The sequence below is a fragment of the Palaemon carinicauda genome, chromosome 13 (genome assembly GCF_036898095.1).
Source record: "Palaemon carinicauda isolate YSFRI2023 chromosome 13, ASM3689809v2, whole genome shotgun sequence".
Taxonomy (NCBI): Eukaryota; Metazoa; Arthropoda; class Malacostraca; order Decapoda; family Palaemonidae; genus Palaemon; species Palaemon carinicauda.
In genome coordinates this window covers 119,327,793-119,352,576 of record NC_090737.1, presented here as the reverse complement: position 1 = coordinate 119,352,576, position 24,784 = coordinate 119,327,793, and the positions used below count along the sequence as shown (strand labels likewise).

Here is a 24,784-nt window from a genome sequence, read left to right as displayed (position 1 = left end):
TGATCATCGGGTAAGTATATTAAAAAATTTATTTTACTAATGAAAATAACATATTACTTAAAATTTGTGATATTCTTACTTTTGGGATACTAGTGCAATGGTTTCCGAAAGTCCCTGTATATAAATAACTGGCACAGTTACTGCAATTTTTCTTGGGATACATACACTGGAGTCTAGGATTTTGAACTAATTTGTCCCAGAAGGCTGTTTGAAAACTGATTTAATTTTTCCTATAAAAATTGAAGTAAGTTGGATTAATCTACCCCAGACCCCTCAAAAATCACTTGTAAAGCAATTAAATAGATGAAATTGAGGAAAATCTATTTTAACTTCACCTTTATTAAGGAGGATTGATGGCCTAAGTGGAAGGTGAAGAGTTGCATTTCACAATTTTTCTTTTTAACTCAACACTATCACTGTATCACCAACCAAGGTAGGCCCCATGGTGTATTTATGGGTACCAAAAACATAACAAAATAAGCAAAGATAATTTATAGCAATGTTTAGAAGTATGCACTGGAAGAGTTATACGTTAAGCAACTGGTGTCACACAACTGATCTCTTTAAAATTTCAATCAAGGTGCACCTTCTGTTTGAATACTTGTTGTTTGTTCTCCAACTGAGACAATATTTTTGCACTTACTTTTTTTTTTTTTGAGATAGGAGGCATTTGACAGTTGAGGTTCTACCATACTGTACACTTTCTCACATGACCTTTTGGAAAAGCCCTAATTGTGAAAATAGCTGAGGGAAGGAGTGCAGAAAAACTGAAAATTATGTAGAAAGTTGGTAGATGAAAACCTTAGTCGTTCAGGCTAAAAAGTAACTGACAAGAGAAGGTGAAGAGATCTCCTTTCATTTCCAACCCCATAAAGAAGCAAGCCATAATAAATAGATGTCCATGATGATGATTACACTCATTCTGTCAATTAATTTCAATTTCCACAACAGGCCACCAGATGAACAGGTGAGAGCAAAAATTCCATTTGATATTTGTCTGTCAAAACTGGCAGCCCCAGAGGAAATTCTTGCATTTAGTTCTGCTGCTGGAAAAGAAGTTACCATGCAGAAGATCACTCGTCTCCGTACCTTCCCTGATTACTTGTTTATCCAGGTGAGCATTTTATACTATGCTTAGTATCTTTGAAATCTTGGCAGTGGAAATTCATTAATTGCATATGATTAACCCTTGATTCTAGAGTTGTGTATCTTAAACTGTTAGGAAAGTACAATTTACTCTATTTAGAAGATGAGCGTTTAGTTTCATTGTGAGTCAAGTTTTTAAAAGTTATGAGGCTTAATATAAATTAATTTTCTGTACTGTAATGTTATCCTTTAAAGTTCCTGTAATGGAATCATCTGCATCTAGTATTCCATAATTCATATTTTCTTACTTAGAAACATGACTGTAAAACTAATTACTGTACCTCATAAACAATGATTTGTTCCGTAACCGAAATACAAACCACGCTATTTACAAAGGGTTTACTTTTAGCGCAGCTGAAATGACGAGCCAATAGTTTTTAACGAGGGTTAATTACCCCCGCGCTAGTTAGCGGGGGGTGGGGAAGGGTAGCTTGCTACCCCTCCCCCCTCCACACACCGGTGACTTGCTTCACTTCACTTTTGGCTCGGCGGTGATCAGACGTGTCTGTTCATCGCCTTCGCTGACAGCCTTTAATTTTCTTCTTTTTCTTTACAGCTTGTGTGATTGGTTGGAAGTTGACCTTCAGTTATTTTCTTTTATTTAATATGCGGACATGCCCTGGAGTTGCCGGCCGTCCTTGTGGGACTTTCATGTCGGACGTGAGTACGGATCCTCACACCCTCTGCCCTCAATGTCGGGGCCGACGGTGCGACCAGGATAACATGTGCCGTGAGTGTAGGGAGTGGTCTGCCTCCCAGTGGGAGAGGTTTGGCCGTCGGCGTAAGAAGAAGTCCAAGAGAGACCGTTCTCCTCCGGGGTTAGCCTTGAAGGAGGAAGGTTCTCGGGACTCTTCTTCCGCCGCCCAAACCTCCTCCGAAGCTCCCCCTCGTCCGCCTCCTAAGGAGAGTCGTCCGAGTGGGAGCGCAGGCCCTTGTTCTGTTTCCCTACCTTCGGTGGGGGGAGAGGGCGTCGCCTCCCATAGCGAGGCGGTTCCCCCTCCTCCTCCGGGGGAGGTTATTGATAATAATACTTTATCCAGTGATGATCTGTTGCAGATTTGGTCGTCCCTGGGGCTTAAGGGCTTGCCCTCCAGGGTCGCTCTTATTGACCTTGTCTCGTTGGGGGCCGCTGTTAAACAGTCGCCGGTGGTAGCGGAGGTAGACCCTCTGTCTATTGTCGACGTCGTGGTGACAGAGGCCTCCGACGTGGCTGGGCCTTCCGACGCAGGTGCTGTTGCTGGTGATGGTGCTCTAGGCTCTCCTCCTCCTTCCGTGCATCCTTCGAAGGGGGAAGTGAGTCCTTCGGTCTCGACTGCTGCCCAGCTTCCTTCTGAGGGAAGTGTTTTGAAGGAGACTCCCCTTCGGAGGACCGATGGTCCCGACGATCTCCCCCGAGGCCGCCTCCGCCGTAAGGCTCACCGCCCTCTACGCCACAAGGGCCTCCCTTCCCCTTACAGGGGGACTAAGAGGCGCCTTTTTGGGTCTTCGTCCTCCGGGGGGGACTCTCCTCGTCAGCCTCAACCGACTACTCCGCCCTCCTTGAACCTCTCTGCGGACCGCTCTCCATCTCCTGCCGGATCTTCGCCTTCTGGAGAACTCGTCACCCGACGGGCAACGGTCCCTTCGGGGCTAAGGGATTCTTCCCTTACGCGAGCAGGGCCAGCGCACAAGCGCTCTCCTGCTCGCCAGCGATCTCCTGCTCGTCGACGATCTCCTGCTCGCCAAGACTCTCCTGCTCGCCGACGCTCACCTGCTCGTCGGCTCTCTCCTGAGGTTCGCCCCCCTCGCCAGCGCTCTCCTGCTCGTCAGCTCTCTTCCGAGCGTCAGCGCTCATTTGAGGACCATCGCCCTGCGGTCTCTGACCACCCTTTAGTTCCTGCTGAACTCCCTGCTCACCATCGTGTGTCAGAAACACATGTTCGCCAACGCGCCAGCGATCTTCCCGTTCCTGCTCGTGAACCTATCCTCTCACAGGACACGCGTCGACCTTCTGCTCGCCAGCGATCACCAGCTCGCCAGCGATCACCAGCTCGCCAGCGATCACCAGCTCGCCAGCGATCACCAGTTCGCCAGCGATCACCTTCACATGCTGCCCGCCATCGCACGAACCTGCATGATCGCCCGCTTACGCATGCTGCTCCTCATCGCAATACCCTGAACGATCGCCCTCCTGCGGATGCTGATCACCATCGCACAACCCTGCACGATCGCCCGCTTACGCATGCTGCTCGCCATCGCACAACCCTGCACGATCGCCCGCTTTCGCATGCTGCTCCTCATCGCAATACCCTGAACGATCGCCCTCCTGCGGATGCTGATCACCATCGCACCCTTTCACGCGATCATTCACCTGCGCATGCTGCTCGCCATCGCACAACCCTGCACGATCGCCCGCTTACGCATGCTGCTCCTCATCGCACAACCCTGAACGATCGCCTTCCTGCGGATGCTGATCACCATCGCACCCTTTCACGCGATCATTCACCTACGCATGCTGCTCGCCATCGCACAACCCTGAACGATCGCCCGCTTACGCATGCTGCTCCTCATCGCTCAACCCTGAACGACCGCCCTCTTGCGCGCAATCATTCACCTTCACATGCCGCTTGCCATCGCTTACCATCACGTGATCATTATCGCCAGCGATCTTCTTCACCTACGCGGCAGCACGATCCCTCGCCGTCGCGCCATCGCTTGCGTTCGTCGCCTCGGACACGTGTTCCTTTACCTGCCCACCCTCACGCCCACTCGCCTGCGCGCCCGCGTGATCGCTCGCCTGCGCGCCCGCGCGATCGCTCGCCTGCGCGCCCGCGCGACCGCTCGCCTGCGCGCCCGCGCGACCGCTCGCCTGCGCGCCCGCGCGACCGCTCGCCTGCGCGCCCGCGCGACCGCTCGCCTGTACGCCCGCGCGATCACCCGCGCGATCACCCGCGCAACCATTCGCCTTTGCGCGACCGTTCACCCTCGCGCGACCATAGTTCGCGGCGAATTCCACAGCCGGTGGTAGCAGCAGGGACGCGTGCTCCTAGACGGCACTCGAGATCACCTCCATCCAAGCACAGGTTGGTATTGCAGGACGAGGACAGGTCATTACAGCATTCTTCCCCACCTTCTTTTCAGGCAGGTACCGTCGTGTCCACTCCAAAGGATCGCCCGATCCCTTTCACCTTAGCGAGGATTTCGGACTCTGTGTCCTTTGAGCAGCAGACTTGGTTTGGTCCGCTGGCACGGGCGTTAGTGAGGGTTATGAAACCAGCACTCGCCGGCCAGGGTAACAAACCAGCGGCTGTCTCTCCTTCGCTGAAGAGAAAGAGAGGAGTGGACTTCGTGGTGACTTCCCCCAGGGCGAAGTTGGTTCCCAAGAGGTCGGTTTCGAGGGTCCCCTCTCCTGCACGAGTACTCTCTCCTTCTCCCGTGGACGAGGCCTTTCCGTCCTCAGGTGAGTCCAGTGGACCGGTAGTCTTCCCCCCGGCACCAGGGGGGGAGACTTCGCTTCAGGCAGGAGAATTGTCTCGTGAGGAAGGGGCCCCTCGAACCTCGTTGTTGGGATCCTGTATCCCTCCTAGGAGGGAGCCCAAGGATTCCAAGACCATCCCTAAATCCTCTGCAAGGATTCGACAGGAACCCATGACTACCCAGGGGAATGTCCACGTATCACCCCAGGAAGAGATTCCTGGGGCAGGAGACTTAGCTGCCAGCCCACAGGGAGGAGAACAGCAAGAGTCCGAACATGCCTTCTGGCAGGTCCTAAGCCTGATAAGGCAACTTAACAGTCTTACGGATCCAGTCATCCCCCCCCGTGAAGGCAAAGACACAATTCTGGATGAAGTGTTCGACGTTCGGAAGGCCCCTAAGACCAGTGCAGCTCTGCCCTGGTCTCGGGGGCTGAAGAGTGCCAGAGCTAGGGCCAATGCTCAGCTCGCACTTCTTGCCTCCTCCAGTCGTTCCACTGCCGGGAACAAACTCATCCCTCCTCCTCGCCTTCAGCAGAGGAGGTATTTCGAGATCCTGGGTGAGCACAACCTCGCTCTTCCGCTCCATCACTCTGTGGAGGAGCTGGCGAAGGGAGTTCCCTTGGAGAAACTCTCTGCCCGGCAGGTGTCGTTCTCGGCGGCAGAGATCCTTAACCACGAGAAGGTCGCTAAGTGTGCCATGCAGGCCACTTCGTGGCTGGACTTCTGGTTAGGATCTCTGGGCATCCTATTGCGATCTGAGGACTTGTCCAAGGAGACCAATAGGAAGGCCCTAGAGACCTTCTTGCTCTCGGGCACCCGCTCCATCGAGTTCTTGGCGCACCAGGTTACCACCCTGTGGGCCAACTCGGTGTTGAAGCGTCGCGATGCTGTGTCCGAGAGATTCCATCCGAAGGTCCCCGCCGTAGATGTGTGTAGGCTCCGACATGCCTCCCTCCTGGGGGAGAGCCTGTTTGAGCCTCAAGACTTGGAGCGAACGGCTGAGAGGTGGAGGAAATCCAGCACGGACTCCCTCCTCCACAGGGCCCTTACAACTCGGCCCTATAAGCCTCCAGCCCCGCCACAACAGCAGCAACAGCCTCGTAAGGCTCCAAAACAGGCACCGGCAGCTAAGAAAGTGGTGTCTAAGCCCCAGCCCTTTCCAGCCAAGGTCAAGAGGGGTGGTAAGTCCTCCAGGGGAGGCAAGACTTCTAGGGGTGGCGGCCGCGGCCGCAAGCCCTAGGGGTGGCAGTCCCCCTGCGTGTCCACCTGTGGGGGGATGCCTTCAGCGTTGCGTCCGCAGGTGGCAACATCTCGGGGCCGATGCTTGGACGATCTCGGTGATCGGCCAAGGTTATCGCGTCCCGTTCACGTCATCTCAACCTCCCCTGACAGCGAATCCAGTGTCGTTGAGCTCCTATGCCATGGGATCGGCAAAGGGGCTGGCCCTTCAGGCCGAAGTCAAGACCATGTTCGAGAAGGGTGCTCTCCAGGAGGTCGTGGACGGCTCTCCAGGCTTCTTCAGTCGACTCTTTCTTGTAAAGAAGGCTACTGGAGACTGGAGACCCGTCATCGATCTCTCGGCTCTGAACAGGTTTGTCAAACAAACCCGGTTCAGCATGGAGACAGCAGACACAGTCAGACTTGCGGTGAGACCACAAGACTTCATGTGTACACTGGATCTAAAGGATGCGTACTTCCAGATCCCAATCCATCCGTCTTCCAGGAAGTACCTGAGATTCTGCCTAGACAACAAGATCTACCAGTTCAAGGTGCTGTGTTTCGGTCTCTCCACAGCTCCTCAGGTGTTCACCAGAGTGTTCACCCTGATTTCGACTTGGGCGCACAGGAACGGCATTCGTCTCCTTCGTTACCTAGACGATTGGCTGATCCTAGCAGACTCGGAGTCGACCCTTCTTCGACACCGAGACAGGCTTCTAGATCTTTGCCAGGATCTGGGGATCGTGGTAAACCTCGAGAAGTCCTCTCTGCAGCCGTCCCAGCGACTGGTTTATCTAGGCATGCTAATAGACACCAATCTCCACAAAGCCTTTCCATCAGACGACCGGATAGCAAGGCTGAGGAGGGTGGCGGAACCTTTCCTCAGGCGAAAAGAACTCCCCGCCCAATCGTGGTTGCGTCTCTTGGGCCACCTATCCTCCCTGGCCCGTCTGGTTCCAAACAGCCGCCTCAGGATGAGATCCCTTCAATGGCGGCTCAAGTCCCGGTGGAATCAAGGATCCGATTCCCCGGACACTCTGATCCCAATGGGGTCTCTGGAACAGACGGACTTGCGGTGGTGGCTGGCCGACGAGAACCTGCGAAAGGGAGTGAGTCTTCTCGTCCTTCCCCCGGAATTGACTCTGTTTTCGGACGCGTCAAAAGAAGGGTGGGGGGCGCACGTTCTGAACCAGAGGGCCTCAGGCCTTTGGTCAGAATCAGAAAAGTGCCTACACATCAACCTGCTAGAATTGAAGGCCGTCTTTCTGGCCCTTCAACAGTTCCAACGGTTCCTGGCGGGTCACTCCGTGGTGGTGATGAGCGACAACACCACGGTAGTGGCTTATATCAACAAGCAGGGAGGCACTTTTTCGCAACAGCTATCCCATCTTGCAGTAGAGACTCTGAGGTGGACCGAAACCCACTCGATAACACTATCAGCTCGCTTCATTCCTGGCAAGAGGAATGTGCTCGCCGACAGTCTGAGCAGGGCTTCGCAGATAGTGAGTACCGAGTGGTCTTTGGATCCTCAGATAGCCAACAAAGTCCTGACTTTGTGGGGTTCCCCGACGGTGGACTTGTTCGCGACAGCCTTGAACTTCAAGCTGCCCCTGTACTGCTCACCAGTCCCGGACCCCAAGGCACTCTGGCAAGATGCTTTCCAGCAACGGTGGGACAACATCGACGTGTACGCCTTCCCACCATTCTGTCTGATGAGAAGGGTGCTCAACAGGACCAGACTATCGGTCAACTGTTCCATGACTCTAGTAGCTCCGCTATGGCATCACGCGGAATGGTTTCCGGACCTTCTGCAACTCCTGACGGAACTCCCAAGGGAGCTTCCTCCACGACACGAGCTTCTCAGACAACCCCACTCCGGTGTCCCTCACAGGGCTGTAGCCTCGCTTCGACTTCACGCCTGGAGACTATCCAGCGTCTCCTCGCGGAGAGAGGCTTTTCGCAACAGGTTGCGGAGAGAATGTCTCGGCACCTGCGAAGGTCCTCTGAGGGAGTCTACCAAGCGAAGTGGAGAGTCTTTTGTGGTTGGTGTCGTGGAAGGGGTATCTCTCCACTCGATGCCACTATTCCAGCAATAGCGGACTTCCTTGTGTATCTGCGAGAAGAAATGCGCCTTTCTGTCTCGGCAGTGAAAGGCTATCGCTCAGCCTTAAGCTTGGCCTTCAGATTGAAGGGCGTGGATATTTCTTCATCGCTAGAACTCTCTTTACTCATACGTAGCTATGAGCTTACCTGCCCCCAGTCGGAAGTGAGACCCCCTCCTTGGAACGTGGTTCGAGTTCTCAGGTCTCTCAAGAGACCTCCCTTCGAGCCATTACGCCAGGCCTCCGATCGCCACCTGTCTTGGAAGACGGCTTTCCTACTCGCCTTGGCCTCGGCCAAGCGAGTTAGTGAACTTCATGGTCTCTCGTACGACATCGCCCATTCAAGGGGATGGGGGGAGGTAACGTTCAGGTTCGTCCCTGAGTTTGTGGCCAAGACTCAGAATCCTGGAGTGCCGGATCCTCGGTTCGACTCTTTCAGGATCGCGAGTCTCCGTTCTGTAACAAACGACCCAGACCAGCTGCTACTATGCCCAGTGAGGTGTCTGAGGTACTACTTGAAGAGAACGGCTGCAGTCCGTCCTCATGTGCGAGCTTTGTTTGTGAGCACAGGCAGGACAAAGAGGAGGGTCACAAGGAACACCATCTCTGCTTGGATTCGAAGGGTTATCCACCATGCCCTGAATCCTGACCCTCCTCCGTCACGTCGCCCTCGGGCCCACGATGTCAGGGGTATTGCTACATCCCTGGCCTTCAAGAGAAACTTCTCTGTGACGCAGGTACTTCAAGCGGGGGTCTGGAAGCGTCAAACGACCTTCACAGCCCACTACCTGCAAGACGTGACCCACAGGAGCCTCGATACGTTCTCTATCGGCCCTGTGGTGGCTGCACAACAGCTGGTCTAACCTCAGGCTCCTTTTTGGACAAGTAGCAGTAGGTTGAGGGCGTTGTTACCCGGTCTTAGTCTGTGTGAATGAAAGAGTATGTCTGACCCTTACTTCTTTCTTCATTCTCCCCTCTCTTGGGGAAGCAGCATCCTGGTCCTCGCATAGCTGACCTCGACCTCTGCAGGTAACCCATGCTTCTTTGTGCTCCTAGTATTAAGCTTAATACTGTTGCGTCTCCCATACCCTGACGAGGTGGTATGGGGAACGTCCTATCCTAGAATTCCTATCTGAAGGTCTCAAGGTCAACTTCATAGGACGAGTCACACTCTCCTCCTCACACTACTTATGTAGGCCACTCGTTCCTAGCGATGCTAGGAACCTGTGAGGTACAGGGGCTCCCTCTCTCTAGTGCTGCTCACTAAGGGATCGAGCCCCCGGGCAAGCCGAAGTCAGTAAGGCTGGGGACTTTCCACCCTTCCTAAGGGGTAAGTCACCCTTTGTAAATAGCGTGGTTTGTATTTCGGTTACGGAACAAATGACAAATTCGAAGATAATTTGTATTTTTCCTAACCATACAAACCTTAGCTATTTACACATATGTGCCCGCCATCCCTGACCCCCAAGTCAAGTCCTACCTCTAAGTGAAGTGAAGCAAGTCACCGGTGTGTGGAGGGGGGAGGGGTAGCAAGCTACCCTTCCCCACCCCCCGCTAACTAGCGCGGGGGTAATTAACCCTCGTTAAAAACTATTGGCTCGTCATTTCAGCTGCGCTAAAAGTAAACCCTTTGTAAATAGCTAAGGTTTGTATGGTTAGGAAAAATACAAATTATCTTCGAATTTGTCATTTTTGAAGCTACCAGTTTTTTTCAAGTGCTTATATTAGCTCAGTATTACACCAGACATAGTTTATTATTTCACAAACAATTTCAAGTTCCTATGTCTCCTCTTCTTAGTAGATATTGTTTACTAAACTGTAGAGGCAGCTATTAATTACTGTACTGCCATACACAAATTATATCCCTCCTGGCGAGTTATTTTTTTGTTAGACAACTGTTGTTCCTAGCTTTCATTTCTTGTGCTTAGAAGGACTTTTGATATTTTTATGCTTGTCAATTTTTGCAGCTTGTGAAATTTGGCATTGGACAAGATTGGGTGCCAATGAAGTATGATGTTTCGATTAACATGCCAGAAGTTTTAGACTTGACGGTTTTGAAGGGATTCGGACTTCAGCCAGGAGAAGAAGAGCTACCAGAAACACCAGCAGCAGCACCACAACCAAAAGGTCAGATTCATGAGGGTAAAGCGGTTGGGGTTGAACTGTTCGTCGAACCTGCTTGTCATACGGTTCAAAGAGGTGGAGTCAGTCACAAATGCATAAGGTTTGTGGACAATGAAGCCCTGCCCACAAAAGTCAAGCTAGATCTGACTTTCTTCAAACCGTTCAACGAACGTGGTCACATGCTCGAACATCACTACACTACTTGTTTGTCAAGTGGCATTCGACAAACCGTTCGACCGTGTAAACCCCGCCTAATAGTTAAAGTATTCCAATATATAAGAACAATTCTGTTTAATAGTAATCCACTCCATTGTTTTCACAGGTTTTATGGCTTATAAGGAACACTATAGTCTATTTTTTATAGCGGTGCATATTTGCACTTGACTCACAGGGGTGCCCTTTTAGCTCGGAAAGGTTCCTGATACCTGATTGGTCGGAAGTATTTTTGTCCGAACACCTTCATTGTTCTCGAATGATTACCAAGTAATGTGAATCGAAACTTATTTATCGACCTATATTTCTCCATCATATATATGTTTTGTCAATAAACAATGTGAAAGAATAAATATTTTTCAATATTAAACTTACCCGATAATCATGTAGCTGTCAACTCCGTTGCCCGACAGAATTCTATGGAGGGATACGCCAGCTATCACAATACTAGAAGGGGGTGTATTTACCAGCGCCACCTGTGGCCAGGTACTCAAGTACTTCTTGTTGACACCTCCTCAATTATTCCTCTGTCGTGCTTCTGGCAAGACGTTCTGGGATACGCTTATGTTCTTGGAGTATTTTCACGACTTTGGTGAAGTATTTCTCTTTGATTTCGGCTGTCGCTTTACTGGAAACTTCTATATTAGCTTAGTTAGCTTTTGGAATTAATTTGATTAATTTTGGTGACGAGAGAGTATGAACTCTCGTTCACTTTTCTATGGCCGACCCTTCCCTTAGACGGAAGTGTTGGTGTCTAAGAGAGTATAGACTCTCTTTCTTAATTTTGCTTAACAAAAGTTATAGATTTATTTTATATCTCTCCGCCTCTTATAGGCCTCTTCGATTAACTTCCTTTTATTATAAACTCATTAAAATTAATTTTTATATTTGTTTATATTCGACCTTCCTAATAGTAGGCGGTCTTTTACCGAAGTTAATAAACTTTGAGCCCGTCATTTCGGTTTTACCTGTTAACATATTATGCTATTTCCGCCACAGAGTTTGAAAGATTTTCTTTGACAGTCTCGTACTGTTTTCAAAGCTGAACTAACGTTTTGTTTTGTCTCTGCAGTTGTTGACGTTCAGAACGTTCAACTTGCACTCTATCGTTACGATAGAGAAAGAATGTTCACGGTTTCACGTTGCAGTAAGAGTAACCGTGTCTAGCGTTTTGTTCATTCTTTCTTAACTTAATGGTTTTGATCCTAATAAAGGAACTTTTCAGTTTTTTTCCTTTAACAATAATATGTTTTAACGATATATATGATTGGGCTCTTCTCTCAGGTTCTAAGTCAAGAGAGAGAGAGAGAGAGAGAGAGATAGAGACGGAGGGAGAAAGAGGATAAACGTTTCATTCAAGCCTGCCAGGCGTACGAGTAACGTCGTTATCGTTTTTTGCTCTTCTCCCTAGTCTCTTTAGGGGAAGAAACTAAACGTTTCTAGAGTGATCTAGTGTTTAGTCTCTTTCCAACCACTGAATTATCTTTCATTAGATTTTTCTGTTACATTGTAATTCTGTTTTCGCAATTACTAACTTTGAGAAAGGATAGAATTGCGTATTTCAGGTACAAACCACTTAAAGTTTCGAGTTCAGTGAAATAAGTGCAAACAGAAATCAAAGTGATAAGTGATAAGTGATTAGTGCGTGAGGGTACTTTTGTGCGCGCCAGTCGTCCTCCCAGTCCGGGACCTCTTGCAAGCTCCCAAGCCCAGGGGAGAAGCAATGTCGAAGGGCATAAGGGTTCAGCAGGCCTTGATCGGTGCACAGAAGTATTCTCGGTGGTTGTGGGCGTGTCTTACCGAGACCGTCACTCCCACCCGCAGACGATTGAGCCCTTATTTTGCTCGTCTGCAGAAGAGATTAGGGGAGAAAATAAAGGCAGAGTAACGCTGGTCTCAGGTCTCAAGACTTCTTAAACGTTAAGTCCAGACCTATGCCAGACGTACGAAGTTAAAGTTCACAACCCGAATGCAGTCATTGGGTTAGCTCTGACTCTCCTCAGTCATCAGTTGATTACACTCCGCCTAAGAGGAGTAAGGTTCTGCCACAACAGATCTCTGCTGTTAAGGCTTTACCTCAGCAGAACTTAGTGTCTGCCGACCCCAAGTTAACTCTACTGCAGTCCATACAGTCACAACTTTCGGTCTTGATGCGTGAGTGTCGGGCTGAGAGTGTTGCACCTCCTCCTCCGCCTACACTCCCTCCACCTGTTCTCGCTCCGCCTGTGCTCGCCCAGCCTGCACCTGCTCCGCCTGGTCGCAGCACCATCTGCCAGGCGTACGATGTTGTGAACTCTACTACAGTCCATGCAAGCACAGCTTTCGGACTTGATGAGTGAGTGTCGGGCTGAGAGTGTTGCTCCTCCGCCTCCGCCTACACTCCCTCCTCCTACACTCGCTCCGCCTGATCACAGTACCATCTGCCAGGCGTACGATGTTGTGGACTCTACTACAGTCCATGCAAGCACAGCTTTCGGACTTGATGAGTGAGTGTCGGGCTGAGAGTGTTGCTCCTCCGCCTCCGCCTACACTCCCTCCTCCTACACTTGCTCCGCCTGATCACAGTACCATCTGCCAGGCGTATGATGTTGTGGACTCTACTACAGTCCATGCAAGCACAGCTTTCGGACTTGATGCGTGAGTGTCGGGCTGAGAGTGTTGCTCCTCCGCCTCCGCCTACACTCCCTCCACCTACACTTGCTCCGCCTGATCGCAGTACCACCTGCCAGCAGTTCCACCTGCCAGGCGTACGATGTTGAGACACGTGCTGAGTTTGCTGTTCCCTGTGGTGTTCAGCCTCCGCCTTTCTTAAGGCAACCTTTACATTGGGATCAGGAGGATTATACCTCTCTTCCTCCGCCTCCACTTGCTGCTCCACCAGTGATGCAACACTCGGTTGAGGTACAACAACCTCTCCCGTCCATGAGTCAGTTTCCTCAGCTCTTGCTGCAGCGAGCTCAACCCTCCATAAGGCAAGCACCACAACACCTTAGCCTTGCGCCTCAGGAGCCTCAGCTTGCGAGACATTTACCTTGTTCTGCGCAGCCTCTTCCTCATTGCGCTCCGCTCACACCACAGGAACTGGAACTTGCTACTCCGCTTCCGCCAACCGCTCAGCAAGCGCAACCCTTGGGTTCAACCACTCATGCTAGGAGTCAGCCTCCTCCACCCATGCGCCTTCCTTCTGCTTGTCTTTTATTCAGCCTTTGCAGACTGAGCCTCAGGTGTTCCCTCATCGGAGTCTTGAAGAGGAAACCACACTATTGTTGTTCCAGCTCGTTCTGACTCTGCTGTTCAGCATACCATGGTTTAAACCCCATGCAAGCATGCATAAAGCACTCTAGCACTGGTCATGGAATTTCTGAGAAATGTTAAACGCCATGCACACGCTCTGCTTTCCTTTCAGCAGGCTCTGCTTACAGCAGGCTCTGCTTACTACATGCTCAGCATTCAGCATGCTCTGCATTCAGCATGCTCTGCATACAACATGCTCTGCATACAGCATGCTCTGCATACAGCATGCTCTGCATTCAGCATGCTCTGCATACAACATGCTCTACATACAGCATGCTCTGCATACAGCATACTCTGCATACATCATGCTCTGCATACCTTACCGCATGCTTCTCAACACATCTTGGGTTGTTGCCAACTCACTAGACTGTCAAGCAGTTTCATAACGTTGCCTTCTAGTCTGCTGCTTTGCACCAGTGAACCCTCACTCAGAGAACTTAGCTTTTCTAGGATAAGGTCCCTGTAGATGAGAAAGTTCTTTTCTCCCTCCTTCTGATATTCCCTTGAGGACTCTGTCATTTGGAGGGAGCCTTTAGCTGCATAACCTCTTATGGACTTTTATTTAAGCATAACATGCTTACAGGGAAGGTAATGGTTACACTTCAGCCGCTAATCCCGTCTGTTACCACACCTGCTCCCATAAACCTTGAGCTGTGTTGCATGACATGCAGTCCAAGCTTAGTCCTTGTTAGAGGATTTTTTGTTTACGGAGTCAATGTGTCACGGGGAAGACGTTCAACAACCAACAGAAGGGACTTGTTGTGACGCAGTGCGGCAACCTCAGCAACCCGTTAAGGAGTTGTCTGTACGACCCAGACAGTCTAGACAGATTCGGGTTGTCACTGTACTTCCTCGCTTGCCCATGATTGACAGTTTACAGACTGTGCAGCAGTATCATGATCTTGTGTCCGGCTCCGTCAGACGACTGGCTTTTAAGAGCTCCCTCAAGTCGTCGCTGTCTGGAGATTTTCAAATGGACTATGGATCTGACCAAGGAACTGGGCCTCCTGGTCAATTTTGAGGAGTCTCAGCTCGTTCCATCCCAGACCATTGTCTCCTTGGGTATGGATCTTCAGAGTCGAGCTTTTCGGACTTGTCCGTCGGCCCCAAGGATCTTCCAAGCCCTAGAATGCATCCAGAGCATGCTGAGAAGGAACCGATGCTTAGTCAGGCAGTGGATGAGTCTAACAGGGACACTTTCATCGCTGGCCCTGTTCATCGAGTTAGGGAGACTCCACCTCCGCCCCCTTCAGTATCATCTAGCTGCTCACTGGATAAAGGACATGACGCTAGAGACGGGCTCAGTTCCTGTTTCCGAAGAGATGAGGTCTACTCTAACGTGGTGGAAGAACAGCATTCTTCTCAAGGAAGGTCTACCTTTGGCTGTTCAGACCTCCGACCACCGTCTCTTCTCGGACGCATCGGACACGGGCTGGGGTGCGACACTGGACGGACAGGAATGCTCGGGAACATGGAATCAGGAGCAAAGGACACTTCACATCTATTGCAAGGAGTTGTTGGCAGTTCATTTGGCCTTGATAAACTTCAAGTCCCTCCAGCTTAACAAGGTGGTGGAGGTGAACTCCGACTACACCACAGCCTTGTCTTACATCTCCAAGCAGGGAGGGACTCATTCGAGGAAGTTGTTCGAGATCGCAAGGGACCTCCTCATTTGGTCAAAAGATCGAAAGCTCACGCTGGTAACGAGGCTCATTCAGGGCGATATGAATGTCATGGCAGATCGCCTCAGCCGGAAGGGTCAGGTCTTCCCCACAGAGTGGACCCTTCACAAGAATGTTTGCAGCAGACTTTGGGCCCTGTGGGGTCAGCCAACCATAGATCTATTCGCTACCTCGATGACCAAGAGGCTCCTCTTGTATTGTTCTCCGATTCCAGACCCAGCAGCAGTTCGCGTGGATGCCTTTCTGCTGGATTGGTCCCATCTCAACCTGTATGCATTCCCGCCGTTCAAGATTGTCAACAGGGTACTTCAGAAGTTCGCCTCTCACAAAGGGACACGGCTGACGTTGGTTGCTCCCCTCTGGCCCGCGAGAGAATGGTTCACTGAGGTACTGCAATGGCTGGTCGACGTTCCCAGGACTCTTCCTCCTAGAGTGGACCTTCTGCGTCAACCTCACGTAAAGAAGGTACACCCAACCTCCACGCTCTTCGTCTGACTGCCTTCAGACTATCGAAAGACTCTCAAGAGCTAGAGGCTTTTCGAAGGAGGCAGCCAGAGCGATTGCCAGAGCAAGGACGACATCCACTCTCAGAGTCTATCAGTCTTAATGGGAAGTCTTCCGAAGCTGGTGCAAGGCCAATGCAGTTTTTCCTCAACCAGTACCAATGTAACCCAGATTGCTGACTTCCTGTTACATCTAAGGAACGTAAGATCCCTATCAGCTCCTACGATCAAGGGTTACAGAAGTTTGTTGGCAGCGGTTTTCCGCCACAGAGGCTTGGATCTTTCCTCCAACAAAGATCTACAGGACCTCCTTAGGTCTTTTGAGACCTCAAAGGAACGTCGGTTGTCCACTCCAGGCTGGAATCTAGACGTGGTCCTAAGGTTCCTAATGTCATCAGGATTTGAACCGCTCCAATCAGCCTCTTTTAAGGACCTCACATTAAAAACTCTTTTCCTCGTGTGCTTAGCAACAGGTAAAAGAGTAAGTGAGATCCACGCCTTCAGCAGGAACATAGGTTTCACATCTGAAACGGCTACATGTTCCTTGCAGCTCGGTTTTTTGGCTAAAAACGAGCTTCCTTCCCGTCCTTGGCCTAAGTCGTTCGAGATCCCAAGCCTGTCCAACATGGTGGGGAACGAACTGGAGAGAGTACTTTGCCCAGTTAGAGCTCTTAAGTACTATCTAAGAAGGTCAAAACCATTACGAGGACAATCAGAAGCCTTATGGTGTGCTATCAAGAAGCCTTCTCTACCAATGTCTAAGAACTCAGTTTCTTACTACATCAGGCTTCTGATTAGAGAAGCAAATTCTCATCTGAAGGAAGAAGACCTTGCTTTGCTGAAGGTAAGGACACATGAAGTGAGAGCTGTGGCTACTTCAGTGGCCTTCAAACAGAACCGTTCTCTGCAGAGTGTTATGGATGCAACCTATTGGAGAAACAAGTCAGTGTTCGCATCATTCTATCTCAAAGATGTCCAGTCTCTTTACGAGTACTGCTACACCCTGGGTCCATTCGTAGCAACGAATGCAGTAGTAGGCGAGGGCTCAGCCACTACATTCCCATAATCCCATAACTTTTTAACCTTTCTCTTGAATACTTTTTATGGGTTGTACGGTCGGCTAAGAAGCCTTCCACATCCTTGTTGATTTGGCGGGTGGTCAATTCTTTCTTGAGAAGCGCCAAGGTTAAAGGTTGTGATGAGGTCCTTTAGTATGGGTTGCAGCCCTGTATACTTTAGCACCTTTGAGTTGATTCAGCCTCCCAAGAGGAACGCTGCGCTCAGTAAGGAAGACGATCTTATTAAAGGCAGAGTAACGGTTCAAGTCGACTTCCTTACCAGGTACTTATTATTTCATTGTTATTGTGGATAACTGATTATATGAAATATGGGATACTTAGCTATCCTTTAATCTTGTACACTGGTTTTCACCCACCCCCCTGGGTGTGAATCAGCTACATGATTATCGGGTAAGTTTAATATTGAAAAATGTTATTTTTATTAATAAAATAAATTTTTGAATATACTTACCCGATAATCATGATTTAATCGACCCTCCCTTCCTCCCCATAGAGAACCAGTGGACCGAGGAATAATTGAGGAGGTGTCAACAAGAAGTACTTGAGTACCTAGCCACAGGTGGCGCTGGTAAATACACCCCCTTCTAGTATTGTGATAGCTGGCGTATCCCTCCATAGAATTCTGTTGGGCAACGGAGTTGACAGCTACATGATTATCGGGTAAGTATATTCAAAAATTTATTTTATTAATAAAAATAACATATTATAAAGAATCGTCTTGGTAAGTCTAGATTTAATAACACAATCCGCCGAAGTCAACGACAGCAGCTGGTTTTCGGATGCACGCTTTGTAATTTTGTAATTTTTCACATATTTTAACGCAAATTGGGATAGATTACACTCAGCATAAGTTAAACATGTTATTATAAACTTTCTTTGAATCCCAGAACTTACCAAAAACATAGAATTAATAAAACCAGATATTTGTGAAAACTTATGGGGAGGTGAAAGAACAGCCTCTAGCGGCCTGGCGGAAAAACGATCCCTTCTGAGTTGTAGACGCAGTTTGTTTTTTTTCTTTCGTAATATAGTTCGGCCTATTCCTTTCAGTTTAAATAGTCTTACATTGTTTCTTTTCGTATTATTTTGCTTAGTATTTTCCCACATTCCTGTTCCTCACCGAATATCTATCTATTTTCCCCGATATCCCTTCTTTCATATAGGCCTATGTGATATCCGCACTACGATTCCTATGTTTTGCACCTTACGTCAGTAAGTATGTAAATAATAACAACAACATAAATTATATTCGGTGAGGAACAGGAATGTGGGAAAATACTAAGCAAAATAATACGAAGAGAAACAATGTAAGACTATCTAAACTGAAAGGAATAGCCCGAACTATATTACGAAAGAAAAAAACAAACTGCGTCTACGAGTCAGAAGGGATCGTTTTTTCCGCCAGGCCGCTAGAGGCTGTTCTTTTACTTCCCCATAAGTTTTCACAAATATTGGGTTTTATTAATTCCATGTGTTTGGTAAGTTCTGGTATTCAAAGAAAGTTTATAATAACATGTTTAACTTATGCTGAGTGTAATCTATCCCAATTTGCGTTAAAATATGTGAAAAATTACAAAATTACAAAGCGTGCATCCGAAAACCAGCTGCTGTCGTTGACTTCGGCGGATTGTGTTATTAAATTTAGACTTACCAAGACGATTCTTTATAATATATTTATTCTTTCACATTGTTTATTGACTAAACATCTATCTGATGGAGAAATATAGGTTAATAAATAAGTTTCGATTCATATTACTTGGTAATCATTCGAGATCAATGAAGGTGTTCGGACGAAAATACTTCCGACCAATCAGGTATCAGGAACCTTTCCGAGCTAAAAGGGCATCCCTGTGAGTCAAGTGCAAATATGCACCGCTATAAAAAATAGAGTATAGCAAAGTACTATATGGTACTGTATTCTTTTTCCCCAAAAGCTTAGGTTGTATTATAAATCCACTATATTTGAATTGAATATATAATGACCAAGATTCATTAAGATGGGAAGTGAGTGGTAACTACTGTATAAGTACAGCAATAGGTTATTTTTTCTTTTCTTTCTTTTTCTATTAAACTACTGGTTAGTACAGTATTATATAAGTATAGAAATAGATGTGTGAAAAAGGTTCTTTTAAATAACTTAGAATTTTCAATAGGAAAATTGTTTATGGGAACCTAGTATGTAAAATAAGAAACTCCACCTCTCATGACCTCTGTTTCTCACAACTTATTGTTCAGACAACATGAATTACATCTTGTTTCCTGAAAGCTTTGGTTAGCCCTGTGCCTGCACAATGTTATTGGCCATCTAAATTTTTCTCTGTTTAAAGAGGGATTGAAGCATCTTGGTTTGAATTATTTTTTGGAAATTTATGATTTTATTTTTATTTATAAATACCAATGATATGCCCGGTACCACTGTTATTGACCAGCAATGCCCTGTCATTGACTTTTTGATATTTTTAGTGGCTGGGATGATGTAAGACATCATATACCCAGGCTATGAATAGACAATGATTAGCAAAGTCTTGTTTACATTCTAATATAAGTTTGTTCCAACACAGAGACTTACCTCGAAACACTTTCTTAGGAGTTACCTGGAACCTCCTCTCAAACGACCAGAGTTTTGTGTAGTTTACCCTACTCCCATATTCTATAATGGTAGGCCTAGCAGAGGAAAACGTGCCCTGAGGGCAAACCAAGGTAGGCCGCATGCTCTCTCGGGTCGTAAGCTTCAGTAAGTTTTCTGGTCGCATCGGGATATCATCTCGACGCTCCTCTTATCTCAGTGCGACCCCCGTGCATGTGTAGAGTCAACACGAGCACCTCCGCTCTGACGAGTCTCGCGGTTAAGCCTTTCAGGAGAGACGGGTGCCTCCGTCAATATAAGTTTTTTTTTTGTAGTGATACACAAGGAGAATCTAAACTAAATCTTCATCAGTATTAATGGGCGTTGGCAAGACTTTATACGGTGTTTGATATGCTTTGCTTTATAGTGTTCTTATCCTTGGAAAGATAGGTTTATTTCAGTTCTTATTCCTTAGTAAATTGCCACTTCATACATATCAGAACTTATTTATTTGAGTAACCACTATTATCAATTATTTTTCTAAGCTCCCCAGAGAACTTTATGATAGCTTTTGACATAATAAGCAATCTATTCACTTGGGCTGTGTAATTAGCCTTGTTTCATATGATATGCAAGCGTATTTTTTCATCACTGTTGAAGGATGACCAAACTTTGTACATTCAACAGTATTTTCATATAACCAACAAAAGCAGATTTTTATCCTTTCAGTATTTGAAATATGACGATATTACACTACCTCTACTGTACTATATTTTGGTATTAGTTGACCCTACAATGATTCCAGATATTCTTTAGATTATTTTTCTTTGGAAGGTAGATGGGTCTCTTAGTGATTGCTGGCTCATTTGATAGGTATAATTTCCTAATTTCATACATCTTGGTTAACATGTTTCAAGAACATCTGCTCTTACAATTTAATAGCAGCAAGGTCGCAATTTTTCAGAAAAATTTTGCTGTAGAATACATAGAAATTCTCCTAAGAAAGTTAGGAACTTTAATGTGATGATATGGTTAAGGGGCACTACTTAGCCTTATTAAAACCATTACTTTTGGGTAGAAAATATTAATTTATGGCTTCCATATGTCATTTTGGAAAACTGATAATCTAGTCCTTGGGAAATCATAGAATATGATGGAATTTATGTATACTGTATGGGATACTAAAATGAATAGTTTTCCTTGGAATTTTTGAAGAAAAAGTTTGATAATTATGTACCCAGTTCAGAAAAGGGTTGCGTACGGGACTGGGTGTACTTGCACGAATATACAGAAAGGATTTTTTAGCATTAACACATTTTTTTTTTCCATTAAAAAAAAAACTTTGAAATTCGAAAGACAGGCACATTCTTTTAGCCAAAAAGGCAATAACCTGAGTTTCCAAAACTCCAACCAGAGGTTGTGAGTCATGCTCTTTTAGCTGCCTAATAATGATACTAGTATCTCCATGAGCTTTGGTATTATCAAATGGGTTGAAATAACTCTGTTTAGAGAGATTTGGGTAAAAGTTGCCTTTGTCATATAAAACATTTTAAATAGTCGTTGTTTTAAGCTGTAGAGTGTAGTGTTAGGCGTAGAAAAAGTGTTCCAGCCATTACTCTACTAAAAGAAGATTCACCTATATTAGCTTTCCCCAGGGGATTAGTGCTGCCAGTGCACCAGATAAGGTGCACTATAGGCAAGGGCCGTCTATGCACCGGATGAGGTGAACTTTAGGCAAAGACTGCTAATGCACTGGATGATGTGTACTGCAGGCACGTCTGTGCACCGGATGAGGTATACTGTAGGAATTACCTTTGAGTTTCTGCAATGACCATTCAGCCACTAGCTGCACCAACTTTTTAACCCTCTACTTTACCTATACTCCTACTTCCTTTCTTCCATCAGACTATGCAACCTCTTTTGAATTTTACTTCTTAGTGAATCTACGGTTTCTTTCAGCTTCTCCTTGGAGCTGAATGGCCTCACCGGCCCCAATGCTGGACTATATCACCCTAATATAGACCCCATATTTGTTAGTTTTATATAAACTATAATTTTCTTATGTAGAGAATTGTAGAATGTGATGTAAACATATACAAGCAGACAGAGGAATAAGAACATGCTTGTAACTAGAGGGACACTCAGTAGAACGCAGACCTACACTGCAGCAGCTTATTTTTCGACCTTTTGCTCGACCTTGACCTTGGACCTTAACCCTTTTACCCCCAAAAGGACGTACTGGTACGTTTCACAAAAGCCATCCCTTTACCCCCATGGACGTACCGGTACGTCCTTGCAAAAAAATGCTATAAAAATATTTTTTTTTTTCATATTTTTGATAATTTTTTGAGAAAATTCAGGCGTTTTCCAAGAGAATGAGACCAACATGACCTCTCTATGACAAAAATTAAGCCTGTTAGAGCAATTTAAAAAATATATACTGCAAAATGTGATAAGAAAAAAATAACCCCTTGGGGGTTAAGGGTTGGAAATTTCCAAATAGCCTGGGGGTAAAAAGGTTAACATGCATTAATTTGCGTGGATTTTCATACACTCAACTATGAACCAAGTTTGAGGTCTCTGTGACAACGATCGTGACCGTGGCCTTCAAAAATTAATCATTTCAGGCTTTTTACATAATAGTTAATCCCTATAAGTTTTATTACTCTACAATTAAAATTGTGGCTAGGAAGCTGTTCACAAAAAACACACACAAAGAGGGGGATAAAACATAACCTCCTTCCAACTTTGTTGGCGGAGGTAAAAAGAAAACATGTAGAAGTTTTAGAGTGTGTTTAGCCTAAACTGGCACTCATAACCCTGTGATGAAAATGGCATGATTATTTTAGTGATCTGTTTATAAATTATACGTTTTCCTCCAAATTATAAATTATTTCAGTGAATTGCAAATGCAAATTATATTCTCATTTCAGAACCAGAAATAGACCTGGCTGTAGTTCAGCAATTGACAGAAATGGGATTCCCTTGGGAGGCTTGTAGGAAAGCTGTCCATTTCACGGGAAATACGGGTTCCGAGACAGCTATGAATTGGGTCATGGAGCATATGGGAGATGCAGACTTTGCTGAACCTCTTGTTTTGCAGAACAAACCAGCAGGTAAATGTTTATCAGATTTGAGTCTTTCATTCAGTTCTATATGTTTAACATAGTAAAAATAACATGTATGCGTAAAATTTTATTGTGTACACTTGAAATTTTTCTGTACTCCAGAATTTTTTCATAACTTTAATTCACATAGTTGTATGTTGTAGATTGTTGACTGTATTTCTGTAAATACAGTGCTGTGTAGTATAGCAGATAGGATAGTGAATAAATATTGTAGGTATTTGCAGGTAAGTTTTGAGCTAAATGATAGCATACACAAGTTCATTCTTTTGTAAAAAGGACAGAATTTAAGTAAAATTTTCAAACATTTAAAAACTATAAATGAGATTTGACAGAATCATCAAATCTGTGTATATTTATGCTCTTTAATGTTCAATGAAATTCCAATTTTGTAGCATAAAATGTGTTCTAATTTATGGGTTTCCTAAAGCAACAACTATCTGTTAATGAAATATAGTTCTTCTAAGATGTCAGACATTGTTAGTGGTACCCCTTACTATGGGCATGGCACTTTCCTTATCAACATACATACAGTAAATTGTCCAGTATTGTTGTTCTCTAGTCAACTCCTTTTATTTCTTATATATTATTCAATAGTGAATTTATTAAATTTTTCATCCTCATCAAATTTCCCAGCGTGTGGAGTATTAAAACAATCTTTTTTATGATCCATCAACAGCTTGTCTTAATCCTTGACAAATTTAAAGGATTTGAGCTTAGATTCTCGACTATGTCTGTCTTTCAAGATATCAGATAGTGTCAGGGGACATTGCACTGTGAATAAGGGCTCTCCATGATTTACGAGTTGGTATGATTTATGTGGGTATTGCTAATTGCTGATTCTTAATTGGTTAACAAATGAAATACACAGGTGAAATTTTTGTTGGTGGAACTTTCCATGGGTGAAATTTTCTCTCGCTGAATTTTCTCAATCGGAAATTTTTGGAATCTTTGTTACATCCCTTTAGTCATACATAGCAAATGCTTTTTATGTCTTTGAGAAACAATTTTGGCTATTGCAGGGTCACTTAGATAAATGTTTTTGACTTTGTTCATTTCATAATGAATGATCAGTTTATTTTTCCAGAACCTACACCTTTTTGTGGGAAAGGCATGAACAATGTTAAAACATATATGGTTTTGTGTTTCTTGAGAGTAATTACTATTTACTTTATACTATACCACTGTATACTGTAGAGACTTTAGGTTCATTTAATTTATTTTTAGAAGACATTTTTTTTAGAGCCAAGTTACTATCAACACCTCGTTATGAATTTTAAGAGCCAAGTATCAGCTAAGCTGAAATCATACTCGTATTAAAGGACTCATGTCATGATTATTAAAGATGCTTATTACTTATAAGATTTGAGATTTTTTTTCATTAATTAAAAATTTTTACGTACACCATAAACACTGGATGCTAATGTAACAACTTATCCATTTCAGGGAGTAGTGATTTTACACCAAATGAAGATGGGTTGGGTATGCTGATGTCCATGGGTTTCAATAAGGAGCAAGCCACTCTTGCTTTGAAGGAAACCAGCAACAATTTGGAAAGAGCTGCAGACTGGATATTTTCCCATCAGCATGAACTAGATGCTTTATTGGCAGCACAGATAGGAGCGTGTGTTGTTCCTCCACCACAGAAACCCAGCTATACCGATGGAACACCCAAGTAAATATTTCAAATATGTTTGATTTTATGTATTTTTTATTGGGATTTTGGCAAAATATAGAGATAGAGGAATCTAGTGGGTGCCCTTTCATGTCTCATGGTATTGGAGTTTTTAGTTAGTTTGCTTTTACAATGTAAGCCTATGCTACCTAAACCTTAGCATAACCTATTTATTTGCCTAACCTTCCTTTGAAAATCTCATTAAATCAATAAAACCTATAGATTACGTAGAGGAGCAAAAAATGTAGCACAAAGTTATGATTATAGCCTGATGAAAATATTTTTATTGATATACTAAGTGATAGCGTTAGCAAAAAGTAATAGGATATGGTATATTTATTTAAACAAAGACTGGTCAAGTAAGACACACAAAAGCTCCAAGCAATCAAGGTAGAAAAATTAATACATGTGGACTGTACTTAAACCAAGTACAGTACCGTATTGAATTAAGAGCCTAGTTTTGTGTAGGGCTAATCTTCCTCAATCGACTGCAGTTCACAATTCATATGTTGAATCATTATTAAGCATGGTAGGCTCATGAATTTTGTAGAGTAGAATATTTCAACCAAAACCATGGTCTTGATACCCATAATATTGGTTGA

General features: G+C 45.7%; 1 protein-coding gene across 1 annotated transcript in view; it reads left to right on the top strand.

Annotated features, from left to right (window-relative positions):
- Positions 1-24,784, top strand: part of Usp5 (ubiquitin specific protease 5) — a 100,643-nt gene that overhangs the window by 59,872 nt on the left and 15,987 nt on the right. The window contains exons 11-14 of the mRNA XM_068385738.1: positions 952-1,114; positions 9,889-10,048; positions 22,316-22,498; positions 23,954-24,182. Coding sequence (XP_068241839.1) covers positions 952-1,114; positions 9,889-10,048; positions 22,316-22,498; positions 23,954-24,182 — 735 coding nt within the window. The remainder of the gene's footprint in view (positions 1-951; positions 1,115-9,888; positions 10,049-22,315; positions 22,499-23,953; positions 24,183-24,784) is intronic.